Consider the following 15,898-nt stretch of genomic DNA (forward strand, 5'->3'; position numbering starts at 1 on the left):
TTGGCTATGGGTTGTTACAGTGTTATCAGGGAGTGAGCCTTGATTAGGGTAGCCAACACCGGTTGGGAAATGCCTGGAAATTTGTGAGGTGGAGTCTGGGGAGGGCAGGGTATGAGAGACCTCAGCATGGTATAATACCACAAAGTCCACTCTCCAAAGCAGCCATTTTCTCCAGGGGAACTGATCTCTTTAGTCTGGAGGTCAGTCGTAATTCCAGGAGAAATCCAGGCCCCACCTGGAGATTGGCAACCCTAGCCCTGATGGAATGGGACTACCCATGTGGCTAAACCAAGAAGATGGAAGAAGCAGTAGTCAGAAGGAAAATGTCGCGGAAGCACCAGCAGACAAGGGTAACAATGATACCAAATGGTCTCGAAACTAGACAAATATTCGCACAATAGCCTTTTCCAGAGTAGGAAAAACCCTCCACTGAAATTGCTAGTTTGGAACTAACAATTCCAAGCCAACTTGGAAGGCTTTAAGAGGGGAGTGGACATGTGCATGGAGGAGAGGGGTATTCATGGCTACTAGTAAAAATGGGTACTAGTCATGCTGCATACCTATTCTCTCTAGTATCAGAGGAGCATGCCTATTATTTTGGGTTCGGTGGAACACAGGCAGGATGGTGCTGCTGCAGTCGTCTTGCTTGTGGGCTTCCTAGCGGCACCTGGTTGGCCACTGTATGAACAGACTGCTGGACATGATGGACCTTGGTCTGATCCAGCACGGCCTTTCTTATGTTATTATGTTCTTGCGAACCTGCTGGAAGATTCGGCCCAGCTCTAACATTCATCGGGACCTACGTCGCCACGGTTTTCTGTGTTCAGCAGAACAAGTTAGATCCCTGACGGCCTGAATGGAGTTAATCAATGTGAATGACGGCTGCCGATGCTGGCCCACCGCTTCAAGACAAAGGAAGACGCAAGCGACACAATAGCTGCTATTATGACACTTCTTCGCCTGAGCGGCACGCGGAGGACACTTCTCATCTATCCTCGGAAGTCAAGACCTGTCACAACAGCCACCAGCGGCCAACAGCTGCAGCTTCAGCTGCAGCTTCGTAGCCTTGTGGCATAGCCCAGTCTTACCTGCCTCTGAGAGGGCTCCATCTTTTGGAAACACTTAGATGCCTGCTACCGAGTCAGACCATTGACCCAACTAGCTTGATATTGTCAGCTCGGACTGATGGAAACTTCCAAGAACTCGTGCAGAGATTCTTCCCAACCCTGAAATTTCAGATCCATTTAATTAGAGATGGGACTTTAAAATCTGGGAAATTCTGTGTTCAGAACGTGTGCCCCATGGTGCCTCCTCCTAAATATTTTAGAGGTGCAATGCATACCCTCCCATAATCGCACAATGTGGGATTGTCTTGGTAATTTCTGGTTACAAATACAGTGTTTAACATATTCTCGGGCTCTACTTTGGGAAAACAAATCAAAAGAAAAGAAGCTGGAGGGTCTGGAAGTTGAGAATGCCCTGAGAGATTCCTGGCACTTCTGATAATTCATAAGCAAGGTTCATGCATGCATTGAACCTAGGAACTATCTCTGGATTATCCTCAGATACCCATTGACCTCACAGGATATGGGTAAAGCTCTGCGTGGGGTGACCCATCAGAAAACTATCCCCTCCCAACACAAGCCGAGAGATGATTCTTGTCTAATAGCTGCCTGCAATTGGGACACAGCTGCTTCTGCTGTCAGCAAGATGAGTTTTAGGTAATGTTATGGGTGACATTTGCGTGACATTCTACGAGATTGTAGCCATAACCCACGGGATCTTCCCAACAGGCAGAGAAGGCAAAGAGGCCCTGTTTTATGGGCAGGGAAGATCCTTCCTTGCAAAGCCGGTACATGGAGAGAAAGGGATGAGTTTTCCTCCATTTTTCCTGTTATTAGGATCTTGATTGAGGTTGCCAGCCTCCAGGCGGGGCCTGGAGATCTGCCGGAATTAAAACAGATCTGCAGACTAGAGATCTGCAGTTCCCTTGGAGAAAATGGCTGAGTTGGAGAGTGGACTCTGAAGCGTTATACCTTGTTGAGGTCCTTCACTCCCCCCCTACTCAAGCTCCACCACCAAAACTCCAGGAATTTCCCATCCTGGAGTTGGCAGCCTTAATCACAATGCAGGATAGCACTGGGGGACTAATGTGAAACTGAAACAGTGAGGAACACCAAACCCATTACACATACAAAGTAGGGTTGCCAACCTCCAGGTAATTTAACAAACAAAAAACCTATGCTGCTATAGTAGAAACTGCAAACAACAGCAAGCATGGGGCTCTACAAATTCTAATACATATACAACTATATCTACCGATTTACATACTTTTATTATAATTTTTCTTTAGACACCTCAACAGGTTGATAACTACTCAATCCTTGGGTGCTTATAACATTCTTCTATTCCATATTCAAAGGGAATCAAGCAATTGTCAGCGCAATAAGTTCATACAGAAATTCGGGGTGTGCCTGAGTACAAAGTTCAAAAGGCATCAACTCCCCAAAGGTAACAAGAAATCCTGGACTGGAGATGGCAAAGACAAGAAATCCCGGACTGGGGATGGCAAGTACGCCGAACTTATTGAGCTTACTGAGGGCTGTGGCTTCCTTTATTGAGTCCATCCATCTCTTGTTGAGTCTTCCTCTTTTCCTGCTGCCCTCAACTTTTCCTAGAATGACTGTCTTTTCCAGTGACTCTTGTTGTCTCATGACGTGACCAAAATACAATAGCCTAAGTTTAGTCATTTTAGCTTCTAGGGTCAGTTCAGGCTTGATTTGATCTAGAACCCACTGGTTTGTTTTTTTGGCCGTCCACGGAATCCGTAACCCTCTCCTCCAACACCACATTTCAAAGGAATCTATTTTCTTCCTATCAGCTTTCTTCAATGTCCAGCTTTCACACCCATACATAGTAACAGGAAATATGATGGCATGAATTAACTTAATCTTGGTGGCTACACACAATTACTTGGTACAATTCAGTACCACAAGATAGAATGAGTTAAAGTAGTTTAGGAGGCTTTTGAAAGGCATTGGTCGGATTCATGGAGGAGCAGCAGCTATTCATTGTGATCACAGAGGCAACCATTTATTGTTCATTGCAATGGGCTTGTAGCCACCCCATAGGAATGACTCCGAGCTTGGAACACTGTATGCTAATTCTTCCCCATCCTGAGGCCCTTAATAAATCAGTTTTGAATTCTTTAAAAAAAGGCTTTTGTCTTATACAGCTTCAAGGGAAAGTGATTCCAAGGCAGTCGCTGAGACTGCCTCCTCTGCACATCATTGTATTTCTGGTCTGGCGCGTAGATGGTGCATTTTACAGAGCATTCCCAATTGGGTATGTTTAGCCTGAAGGGGAGAAGACTGACAGGGGATACGATAACCATCTTCATGTACTTGAAGGGCGGTCATATGGAGGAAGGTGCCGAGTTGTTTTCTGTTGCCCCAGAAGGTCGGACCAGAACCAATGGGCTGAAATTAAATCAAAAGAGTTTCCGTTTAGACATTGGGAAGAATTTTCTAACAATTAGAGCGGTTCCTCAGTGGAACAGCTTCCTTGGGAGGTGGTAAGCTCTCCTTCCTTGGAGGTTTTTAAGAAGAGGTTAGATGGCCATCTGTCAGCAATGCTGATTCTATGACCTTAGGCAGGTGATGAGAGGGAGGGCACCTTGGCCATCTTCTGAGCATGGAGTAGGGGTCACTGGTGGTGTGGGGTGGGAGGTAGTTCTGAATTTCCCGCATTGTGCAAGGGGTTGGACTAGATGTCCCTGGTTGTCTCTTCCAACTCTATGATTCTATTATTTTAATGGAGCATAAGGTGGGAGGCACATGGACCACCAGTGGATCAGGGCTCTTTGGATCACCAGCATTTCTTACTGAGCTTGGAAACAAATAGCCAGAGTAGATACTGGAACTCTGGTGTGATATACTCCTGATGATTCCTGATGGGATATCTCACTCCACTTTGGGTCTAATGGCTTGCAGTGAGCAAGGCTGGTTCTCTCACAGCATACCCAGGATTTGTTTTTGTTCCCAATATACATCTCCATCCTTTATTTTTATTTCCTCTACAGGTCTGGCCGTCCATCAGATTATCACCATCACAGTCTCTCTCATCATGGTCATAGCTGCTCTGATAACGACGCTCGTCTTAAAAAATTGGTAAGGATCAGGGTGTGGTTGCCAATATCTGGCGGTGGTGGGGATTGTGCCTTGGTCAACAAGGATGTTGGGTTTCTTTTTGGATGCAAAAGAGACCACAAACTTTATGAGCAGCAAATCCCAGAAGAGGTTGTCATTAATTAATTTAGTATTAGAGTTGGGAGGATTTCTCCTTGTTCCATTTTTTAAATTTATCTATCATTTTCTTTTGCTTTGAGTTCCAGTCTTCTCAGAATTTCTGGTAGAATTAGGAGAATTTCTAAAACCAGTTTTGGAATTGGAATAGGGGCAGTTAGTCCGAGGTCCCCCTTCTTGAGAGCCACCGTGGTGTAGTGGTTAAGAGTGGCGGACTCTAATCTGGAGAACCGGGTTGGATTCCCCACTCCTCCACATGAGCGGTGGACGCTAATCTGGTGAATCAGTTTGGTTTCCCTGCTCCTCCACATGAAGCCAGCTGGGTGACCTTGGGCTAGTCACAGTTCTCTTCAAGCTTTCTCAGCCACACCTACCTCACAAAGTGCCTGTTGTGGAGAGAGGAAGGGAAGGAGATTGTAAGCTGCTTTGATTCTCCTTAAAAGGTAGAGAAAATTGGCTTATAAAAACCATCTCTTCATCTTCTTCTTCTTGTATTCCATTTGCATCTTTCCCCTTTTATGCTACTGATCTCTGGACACACATGCACAGCACCAAAACGGGGGTTAGAATGAATGGGCTTAGACTGCACATGGGTAGGGTTGCCAGGTCCCTCTTAGCCACCGGCGGGAGGTTTTTGGGGCAGTGCCTGAGGAGGGTGGTGTTTGGGGAGGGGAGGGACTTCAATGCCATAGAGTCCAATGGCCAAAGCGGCCATTTTCTCCAGGGGAACTGATCTCTATTGGCTGGTGATCAGTGTTAATAGCGGGAGATCTCCAGCTAGTACCTGGAGGTTGGCAACCCTACGCATGGGCTTAGCACCCATGCTCTGAGACTCTTAAAAGGAGCAGCCCTTTTCCCTTGCTCAGAGTTTCCAAGACTCCCTGTGCTCGGCCGGTCATCGTCTCTCCTTTCTTCGTTTGCATCAGCTCTGCATATAGTTAAATAGGTTACTTCTCCGCTCTGGGCATTCCTGCCTTTCCCTGTTTTTTTAGTCAAATTGACCTACTTTGAGGTCAGCTTTGCTAGCTGTAATAATACTCCGGCAGCTCTGGGGGGAAGTCGGGGAGCAAAGAGGGCCGGGTGGCTTTGCTTGTCTCCCAGGCAGCTTACAGGTCTCGGGTCAGCTTGAGCATGCTGAATAATCGCTTCCAATCCGAGGCATTTTTGCAGCAGCGTTTGCCCGGGTGGTTCTGAGACTCCCCTCCTGGCGATTGGGCCCGATCAGATACAGAGTCGGCGAGAAAATTGGAAAGGGGTTTCGGAAAGATCCCCGCTCCGCTTTGTCCAAAAGGATTAAAGAGCAAAGCTCATTTGGAAGCCAGCGTGCATTTCCCAAACACCTTCTGCTTTTGCGAAGGCATTTCTCAGCGGAGTCCCTAATTCAATATCCCTAAGAAAGCTGCGCTAGCAGTTTTCAAAATGCCAGAGCCTTCAGAGTCGTTCCCTGTAGATGAGCAGAAATACCCACGTGATACCAGTTGCGGCTCGTGCGGCCACAAAGGCCCTAATAGCTAAAACTAGTGGACACACTGCCCAGGTATCAGGCAGGCCAAGCTACAATTCATGGGGCTACAATTCATGGGGTTGCCAACCTCCAGGTGATAGTTGGAGATCTCCCACTATTACAACTGATCTCCAGCCGTTAGAGATTGGTACCACTGGAGAAAATGGCCACTTTGGCCATTGGACTCGATGGCATTGAAGTCCCTCCCCTCTCCAAACCCCGTCCTCCTCAGGCTCTGCCCCCAAAATCTCCAGGTATTTCCCAACCTGGAGTGGGCAACCCTAATGGCTCAGAAGCAGAGGTTATGCTCACCAGCTCACTCCCAGTGGTCCGTGGCTGCTGGAGCTGTTTCCGCAGCCTAGCCTACTTCCCAAGGCTGTTGTGAAGATAAAATGTGGGAAAGGAGAACCAGATTTGTCCCCCTGAGTTCCTCGAAGGAACAGCGATAAAAATGCAGTGGATAAAAAATGGTTGGCTCTCATCCTAGCCTACAGGAGCAGGAGGGGCTGTGGGCAAGTGACAGAGCATCTGCTTGGCATGCAGAAGGTCCCAGGTTCAATCCCAGGCATCACCAGTTAAAGCGGTCCGGTCATAGGTGGTGGGTGAGACCCCAGAAAGCTGCTGTCAGTCAGAATAGATGATACTGACCTGGAAATACCAATGTCAGTTCTGTGTTTAGATTTCTGATGGGTTTTACAACCCTTACCCTACTGTATTGTTTACGGAATGTCCTACCCTGTGGATTACATTGACTCACTCTGTGCAATCCACCTTGAGTCCAAGCGAGAAAGATGAACTATAAATAACACCAGTAAAATAACTTTTAAAAAATAGTTTGTCTCAAGATAAGGCATGCTCATGTGTGTTCATTATTTGGGAAGGGGCGGTGGCTTTGTGCTAGAGTATATGCTTGGCATGCGGAAGGTCCCAGGTTCAATCCTGGCATCTGGAGATGAAAAGAGACAGGTAGTAGGTGATAAAAAAGATGTCTACCTGTTAGGGTTGCCAAACTCCAGGGACTAACTGGAGATCTCCTGCTATTACAACTGATCTCCAGCCGACAGAGATCAGTTCACCTGGAGAAACAGACCGCTTTAGCAATTGGACTCTATGGCATCAAAGTCCCTCCGCTCCCTAAACCCCGCCCTCCTCAGGCTCCGCCCCAAAAACCTCCCATTGATGGTGAAGAGGGACCTGGCAACCCTACCACCTGTGGATCTGGAGAGCTGCTGCCAGGCAAAGCAGACAATGCTGACCTTGATATGCTTGGATCAACTACATATGCTCATAAGGACATGAGCAAGGAGAGGAAAGTAGGGGAAAAGAAGGCAAGGGGATCAGAGATCAGGCTCCCCGGTTCAGCTGACAGCAAAACATTTAGACAATCAAACATCTTTTAAAGCATTAACTTCATTGCAACAACAACGAAACGCTTTAATCGTGAGCAGGCTTCATACCGATGTCGATTACAAAAGGAAATTACTTCGCTGTTGTGAAACAATGCAACTAACTTTTCAAAATTCCAGGGGACGATTATAACTTTTAATCACATTAGGTAACGTTCCTATTTCGATGAACAGGGACGGTTCTATAAATGGGAACGATTAGTCTTTTAATCCCGTAACACAGTGGGCCTGACGTTCCAACCTTTAAATGGAATTAGAGCAGAATGAAAGCAGCTCTTTCAAAACAAGAACAAAACAAGATTCCGTTTCTAAAGGCAGTTCTGCTATGGAGGACAGCGGACCAATTCTTCCTGTTTGGAGATGCTTGCCATGCTAGCAAGCAGCCAGTAGGAGGAGCTGCTAGGCTTACCCCAAACTGCTGCAGATTGTGTGTGTGGAGGGGGGTGGAATTAGCAACCCTTTAAATATAAGGGTGTGATACTGGCAACCAAGATCAAGTCACTTCATGCCATAGTATTCCCCCCATTACTATGTATGGGTATGAAAGTTGGACAATGAAGAAAACTGATAGGAAGAAAATTGATTCCTTTGAACTGTCATGTTGGAGGAGAGTTTTATAGATGCCGTGGGCCACCAAAAAGACAAATAATATGTTCCCTCTGTCCTCCTGCCTCCTAATCAGCTTCACCGCAAGGGTTGCCAAAGACCGGTTCCCTAAAGCCAGGTGGCCTAATTTTCATATTTTGAACACTGCAGGTTAATTACACACATTACTCAGGCTTGCAGTCATCCAGGTGCTTTCTGGGAGAAAGATCGGAAGAAACATCTTTGTTACCCGTCCTCAGGCTAGGGTTGCCAACCTCCAGGTACTTGTCAAAAACCGGCAACAAGTGCTACTCAGGAGTTCTGAATTCAAAACCAAAGCGCAAGCAAAGGCAACCCAAAATAAGGCTACTATGATACAATATTGCTGTTTAGAAAAATATATTGGGATCTCACACACACAACCGCAGTTGAGAAATCAAGAATTTTACAAACTGGTCTATTATAGACCCAATATAATGGCGCACTAGGCGTTACAAAGTAGTAAATATAGGCGTGAACGCATACAGGGAAGGTACACTCCTTCGTCTCATGAATGAACCTTGCACGGAAGGACTAGAAGCTTGAGAAAGTCTTACATGAAATGGAACTATACTTGATTCCGTTGCTTGATAGTTGCACTTTATATGTATGGACTTGAGATGATTTGAGCGTTCACGCCTATATTTACTACTTTGTAACTCCTAGTGCACCATTGGGTCTATAATAGACCAGTTTGTAAAATTCTTGATTTCTCAACTGCGGTTGTGTTCGTGAGATTCCAATATATTTTTTCTAAACAGCAATATTATATTATAGTAGCCTTATTTTGGGTTGACTTTGCTTGTGCTTTGGTTTTGAATTCAAACCTCCAGGTAGTAGCTGGAGATCTCCTGCTATTACAGCTGATCTCCAGCTGATCTCTCTATCGGCTGGAGATCAGTTGTAATAGCAGGAGATCTCCAGCCACAACCTGGAGGTTGAGCAACAAAAAATAGGGCACCTCCGTGCCTGTACCAATAGGTTTGGGAATTAGCACGGGATTTTGGTACACAAATGCACATAAACAGGTAGTAAATAACAAGTGTGTAATAAGTGCTGAAAAACAAGACAAGTGCAGAACATGAAAAATAAGCAACTAAGTATATACAAATTCACAGGTAAGTATGAAACAGTCCTTGATATGTATCTGAAGGTAACAGTCCTCTTCTGGATTTCAAGATAATCAATTCCACAGGATATCCAATATTGGTTTAAATCCAAAGATATGGGAGACTGCCATTACACATAAGTTTCTTCAGCCCCAAAATACATCCTACATTTAAACATATTATTTAAATATGTTTTGTAGCCCTCAGTTCTCCCCCTTTTTTTAATATGTTACCTTCAGATACATATCAAGGACTGTTTCATATTTACCTGTGAATTTGTATATACTTAGTTGCTTATTTTTCATGTTCTGCACTTGTCTTGTTTTTCAGCACTTATTACACATTTGTTATTTACTACCTGTTTATGTGCATTTGTGTACCATAATCCCGTGCTAATTTCCAAGCAACCTGGAGGTTGGCAACCCTAATGGGAGGGAGTGTCCGTGGATGGCTGTCCTCCCCATTCCAAAAAAGGGGGAAACCCCTTAACCTTAACAGGCAGGGGTTATCCGCAGCAAAGAGCACTTTGAGACCAGAGAGGCTTGTAATTCTCCTTAACAGGAAATAATGCCCCTGTGCTTGGTGATATCATTTCCTGCCGGGGATTGTAATTTCTTCCCACCCCTATATACGTTCACATCCTTATACTGCTTGCCCAGGGCTTCTCAAACTTGGTCAAGGGCTTCTCCTATAAGTTAAGCAGTTCCATGGCACAAAGGTAATGCAAGAAGACCAGGGATCAGCTTGGAGCGGTGGACTCTAATCTGGAGAACCGGGTTTGATTCCCCACTCCTCCACATGAGCGGCGGAGGCTAATCTGGTGAACTGGATTGGTTTCCCCACTCCTACACATGAAGCCAGCTGGGTGACCTTGGGCAAGTCACTCTCTCTCAGCCCCACCTACCTCCCAGGGTGTCTGTTGTGGGGAGGGGAAGGGAAGGGGATTGTAAGCCGGTTTGATTCTCCCTTAAGTGACAGAGAAAGTCGGCATATAAAAACCAACTCTTCTTCTTCCTGGATAAAAAAGGGGGGAGAACTGGAGGCTACAAAACGTGCTGAAATCCTGCTGCGAACACAAAGCTCCGAATTCTTCTCGCACGCATGGACTTCCCACTTAACATCAGCAATTTCCCCTTCATTATAAAAAAGCCCCCATTTAAAATTCAAATTTGATTATGCTAGATAAATAAATACATGCATAAAATATAGCTCACGCCTGATGGCTTGATTGAGGGCAATGTTTCTCGGATACTTGAGAAGGATAATTAAATTTGAAATCACAGGTATAATTAGTGGGGGATAATAAAGTTTCCTCTCACGGGAATCTGAATTGTTTCCTCTCCCAACCATATATATATATCCTGAAGTCGGAGCAATCCTCATTAAAGGGGCAATGCTTTGCAATGGAATGAGATTTTATTTGTTTGTTTGTTTGTTTATTTATTTATTTATTTGGGGAATTTAAGAGCCACATCTCCAGAGAGCTGCTCGAGGTCGCTCATAAGTAAAAACAATATCACAAAACAACAACAACATCAATCAACAATATTAACAGTATTAAGAACAAGCCACTCGAAACACGCCACGGGCATAAAAGCGGAGTAAAGGAGCCACCGAGCAATCTGAAAAGTATCCATAAAACTGTCTTCAGGCCAGAAGCGATGTCACGCCACGGTTGCCGTAGGGTCCCTCTTTGTAGCCGGCGGGAGGTTTTGGGGGCGGAGCCTGCGGAGGGCGGGCTTTGGGGAGGGGAGGGACTTCAGTGCCATAGAGTCCAATTGGCAAAGCAGCCATTTTCTCCAGGGGAACTGATTTCTATCGGCTGGAGATCAATTATAATGGAAACCTCCGGCTAGTACCTGGTGGTTGGCAACTCGAGGTTGTCATCCCCAAGTTGGGAAATACCTGGACATTTTTGGGGTGGAGCCTGAGGAGGGTGGGGTTTGGGGAGGGGAGGGACTTCAATGCCATAGAGTCCAATGGCCAAATCGGCCATTTTCCCCAGGTGAACTGACCTCTATCGGCTGGAGATCAGTTGCAACAGCAGGAGATCTCCTGGAGGTTGGCGACTCTATGTCATGCGCTGGCATTACACCAGAGAATTCCTTTCTCTCCCCCGCCCCATTCACTCTGACTTCTGAAGCGGTGGTGAGGAATGGGGCTAATTGCCAGGAAGCCCTCTCTCATGAAGTCTCTACCTGCCGCAGGTCGGCCATCGCAGCTCTAACTTCCCTCCTCCTCTTCCCTTCCAGTTGCGCGCAAAGCGGGAATACCAGGAGAAACAGCCACCAGCGCAAGATCAACCAGCAGGAGGAGAGTTGTCAGAACCTGACGGACTTCACTCCGGCCAGAGTGCCCAGTAACTTGGACATATTCACGGCCTACAACGAAACGCTACAGTGCTCCCATGAGTGCGTTCGGACGCCCGTTCCAGTCTATACCGAGGAGACGATACTTCCTCCGGGGGATTATAAGACATCCTTCAACGGAAATAGGTAAGGGCGTCGCAGCTTGGTCTTGCAGGCTGCAGTTGAATCCTTTTACGCTGAAGAGGTTTTGTTGCTGACCCTGAGATTGGTCTCTGTTTATGTATCTGCCCCCTGGGTATGTTCTAGGTGGCTTAGACATTGTGTTTGCCTGTACAAGAGGGTGCAAAATTAAAGGAGAAGGGGAATATAGTGTACGATCTGAAGTTTATTGATTGCTACCCCATGTCTTTTATGTATTTAGGGTTGAAAGTCATCATGATATCCTGGGCAGTAATTGTGTAGACGCACCCACATTACAGTTCTCAGCATATGTGATCATCTTGTTGTATGCGTGTTTGCCGATTATGTGAAAAGAGTCCAGTGATCGGCCCGTCCCCCCCCTTTCTCAGGCTTGGCATTGTTTGGAGAATGGTCGGGCAATTAGGGTTGCCAACCTCCAGGTGGGGCCTGGAGATCTCCTGGAATTATGACTGATCTCCAAATCCATTGGGGGGAAAATGGCTTCTTTGGAGGGTGGACTCTATGACATTTTACCCCGCTGAGGTCCCTCCCCTCCCAACCTCCCTCTCCCCCCACCCTCCCCATGCTTCACACCCAAATTTCCAGGAATTCACCAATTGGCAACTCTAAATCTACCATGAAAATTGGCAACTCTAAATCCACCATGAAAATGCCCTCTCAGCCGCTCCACTGAAATCGAATTTCCAAAAGACAAGGCAAGTCTTCAAAAAGGAGCAGTTCGGTGTGAAGTTGGGGAAGTCCTTCCTGGAACTTCAGACCAGCTTTTGGGGATCCCATGAGTGATCCAACAAGCAGAGGACAGACCTCCCCTCCCCACCTCCCATTCCATCTCATACAACTCAGACTTCTGGCAAACCCTAGGTGACCCTTTCTGTGTGACCCTCGAGTGGTGGTAATGATGGGCCTAACCCTTAGTTTGGCAACCACCCTGTGGGCCACACCCATTTCTTTCTGCAGAACTTGACCTTGGTGGGAGGAAATACCACCTTCTAACACGTTGCCTAAATTTTAATGGGGGGGATTCACCACTGACCTGTTTCTTCCCTGGCTGAAGATCTCTGTGGTCACCTGATTCCCTCCCACCTTCCCTATCTAAATCTCACTCTAGAGTAGAGTTGCCAACCTCCAGATACTAGCTGATCTCCCGTTATTACAACTGATCTCCAGCCGATAGAGATCAGTTCCCCTGGAGAAAATGGCCGCTTTGGCAATTGGACTCTATGGCATTGAAGTCCCTCCCTTCCCCAAACTGCCACAAAAATCTCCAGGTATTTCCCAACTCCAGGTTGGGAAATACCATTGAACTCTCTCCCCTCCCCAAACCCCACCCTCCTCAGTCTGAGCCCCAAAAAATTCCCGCCAGTGGCAAAGAAGGACCTGGCAACCCTACTCTAGAGGTTTGGTCCAGCAAGTCTTAACTAAGCTGAGTTTCGCCATTTGATCAATGTGAGAAGGGAGTGCATGTAACAAGCAAACAAACAAACTCTTCCGAGTCCTGCCTGGCTTGAAATTGCATCACCCTCTGTATAGGGGAGGGCCGGAGAGACGTCCGGGTGAGATTTGGGGCCACGGATCTGCGTTATCTGTTGTCTGTATGGAAAATGTGTCCGATGAAAGGCTGCTTCTCGCCAAAGTAGCTTTCGTTCACCATGAAATATCAGTCTGCTTCCAAAGGGCCGGTTTGCATGGGGGCTCTGAGGTTTTTGTTAGTGTTGTGCACCCATGTGTATGTGTGTGTTTCAATCACGATTCCCTAAGTTCAGGACAGCTGGTACTCCAGGGAGCCACTAGATCCTCTCTAGAACCATCCCCTAGCCCTGATTTTGGGTGCCTTGGCTAAGCCTTATGGTTGAGATCCCATGGGTTGTGTTCTTCTCTAATTGAAGCACTACTAATTGCTCATGCCAAGAATCACTTAGGAAGCCCTGTCCTCTTTCTTTCAGTTTATCAGCTTCCCCATGTCTGTCCCTTAGCGTTCTCCATGCTTTCAGGTCCAATTTACGGACTAGCTTTGAAGTATGATTGGCGCAGAATTACAACTGATCTGCACACCACAAAGGTCAGTTCCCCTGGAGAAAGTTACTGATTTGGAGGAACCCTATTGAGATTCCTCCCCTCCCCAAACCCTGCCCACCCTAGGGTGCACCCTGAAATCTCCAGGAATTTCCCAGCCAAGAGCTGGCACCCCTAAGTGTCAATTAGATCTCACTGATAAAATCTGAAGTCCTAAGTAACGTGGGTTTCTTGATTACTACAGTGTGAGCCAGCACAGTGTAGTGATTAAGAGTGGTGGTTTGGAGCGGTGGACTAATCTGAAGAACTGGGTTTGATTCCCCACTCCTCCACATGAGCAGTGGACTCTAATCTGGTGAACCGGGTTGGTTTCCCCACTCCTACACATGAAGCCAGCTGAGTGGCCTTGGGCTAGTCACAGCTCTCTTAGAGCTCTCTCAGCCTCACCTGCCTAGGGCTGCCATCCTTGAGGTACTAGCTGGAGATCTCCTGCTATTACAAGTGATTTCTAGCAGATAGAGATCAGCTCACCAGGAGGAAATGGCCGCTTTGGCAATTGGACTCTATGGCATTGAGCTGTCTCAACCCCACCTATCTCACAGGGTGTCTGTTGTGGGAAGGGGAAGAGAAGGTCATTGTAAGCTGGTTTGATTCGTCCGTAAGTGGCACAGAAAGTTGGCATATAAGAGTTAAGAGTCATTGCTAGTTAAGTTTGCATGTTTTGGAAATGCTGAGACCATTCCCCCCCTCTCTCAAGGAAGCTCTATCTTGCAAAATTTGGGAAGACCTGGACAATTCTCACTGATGGCCAGTGCAGTGATTTTTCAACCAGAACTGCCTGCATGCGAGAAAAAGAAAACAGCATCTTCCAACGCAAGCCTAGTGACCCAACTTTTAGTTCTGGTCCAAACTTTGGAACTAACCTGCATGAGGAAAACAGGACACTGTATCTGCAGAATTTCCCTCCCTCCCCACCTCCAAAACACACACAAAAACAGGGGTGTTAGTAAACCATTCAAAAAATGCAATCTCTGGAAATCTGTGAGGGGCTGCTATGGCTGCTGGCTCAGGGCCATGTCTGGTGGGCTTCCTGGGAGACCGATAATTGGCCAGGATTTTCAAACCATTTCATTGAATGTCTGTGCTTGTGATCTTTGACCATGAGCCCCAGCCAACCAATGCCGGGGCAGCCATGGGGTGGCGATTTGAAAGACATATGTTAAGTGTGCGTCCCCGTCCTTTCTGTGAACTGTGGAGAACTCGTCCACGTTGCTGTTTTTCCGTGTTTGCTCCTCTTTCTGTATTGTTCCTTGGCAGGTGCGCGTTGGCTGGACAGGGTCCATTGCTAATTTTTTTTTTTTTTTAAATATGATTTTTGCCTTAAGGTGATGCTTTGCTGGGCATTATTGGTCTCCGCACAACCCTTCCAGATTTATCCCCAAGGAAATTAGGCTTTGGGACTGATGAAAACTGTAGGGTACTACAGCCTCTCAGCTAGGGTTTCCAACCTCCAGGTGGGATCTAGAGATCTCCCAGGATTTCAATTGATCTCCAGACTACAGAGATGAGTTCCCCTGGAGAAAATGGCAGCTTTGGAGGGCATTATACCCCACTGAGGTCCCTCCCATTTGTGGCATTATACCCCACTGAGGTCCCTCCCATCACTAAACCCCACCTTTCCCACGCTCCACCCCTAAATATCCAGGAGTTTCCCAACCTAGCGCTGGCAACCTGACACTTGGTTGCAAACTAGGGTTGTCAGTTCCGGGTTGGGAAATACCTGGAGATTTTGGGGGCGAAGCCTGAGGAGGAAGCAGTTTGGGGAGGGGAGGGACTTCATTGCCATAGAGTCCAATTACCCAAGCGGCCATTTTCTCCAGGTGAACTGATCTGTATTGGCGGGAGATCAGTTGTAATAGCAGGAGATCGCCAGCTGGTACCTGGAGGTTGGCAACCTTAAGTGTATGTCATGGATGCTGTGCCTGGGTCTCCAGACTTGATAAGTGGAAAAATCCGGAGCAAGTGAGAAATCTTTCTTTCTTTCTTTCTTTCTTTCTTTCTTTCTTTCTTTCTTTCTTTCTTTCTTTCTTTCTTTCTTTCTTTCTTTCTTTCTTTCTTTCTTTTTCTTTCTTTCTTCCTTCCTTCCTTCCTTCCTTCCTTCCTTCCTTCCTTCCTTCCTTTCTCTATCTCTCCCTTCCTTCCTTCCTTCTTTCTTTCTTTCTTTCTTTCTTTCTTTCTTTCTTTCTTTCTTTCTTTCTTTCTTTCTTTCTTTCTTTCTTTCTTTCTTCCTTCCTTCCTTCCTTCCTTCCTTCCTTCCTCTATCTCTTCTTTCTTTCTTTCTTTCTTTCTTTCTTTCTTTCTTTCTTTCTTTCTTTCTTTCTTTCTTTCTTTCTTTCTTCCTTCCTTCCTTCCTTCCTTCCTTCCTTCC

General features: G+C 46.5%; 1 protein-coding gene across 1 annotated transcript in view; it reads left to right on the forward strand.

Moving 5' to 3' along the window:
- AJAP1 (adherens junctions associated protein 1) overlaps nucleotides 1-15,898 on the forward strand; it is a 137,142-nt gene that overhangs the window by 101,601 nt on the left and 19,643 nt on the right. Inside the window, exons 3-4 of the mRNA XM_056864895.1 lie at nucleotides 4,082-4,169; nucleotides 11,200-11,442. Of these exons, the coding sequence (XP_056720873.1) occupies nucleotides 4,082-4,169; nucleotides 11,200-11,442 (331 nt within the window). The remainder of the gene's footprint in view (nucleotides 1-4,081; nucleotides 4,170-11,199; nucleotides 11,443-15,898) is intronic.

The sequence above is a fragment of the Euleptes europaea genome, chromosome 19 (assembly GCF_029931775.1).
Source record: "Euleptes europaea isolate rEulEur1 chromosome 19, rEulEur1.hap1, whole genome shotgun sequence".
NCBI lineage: Eukaryota > Metazoa > Chordata > Lepidosauria > Squamata > Sphaerodactylidae > Euleptes > Euleptes europaea.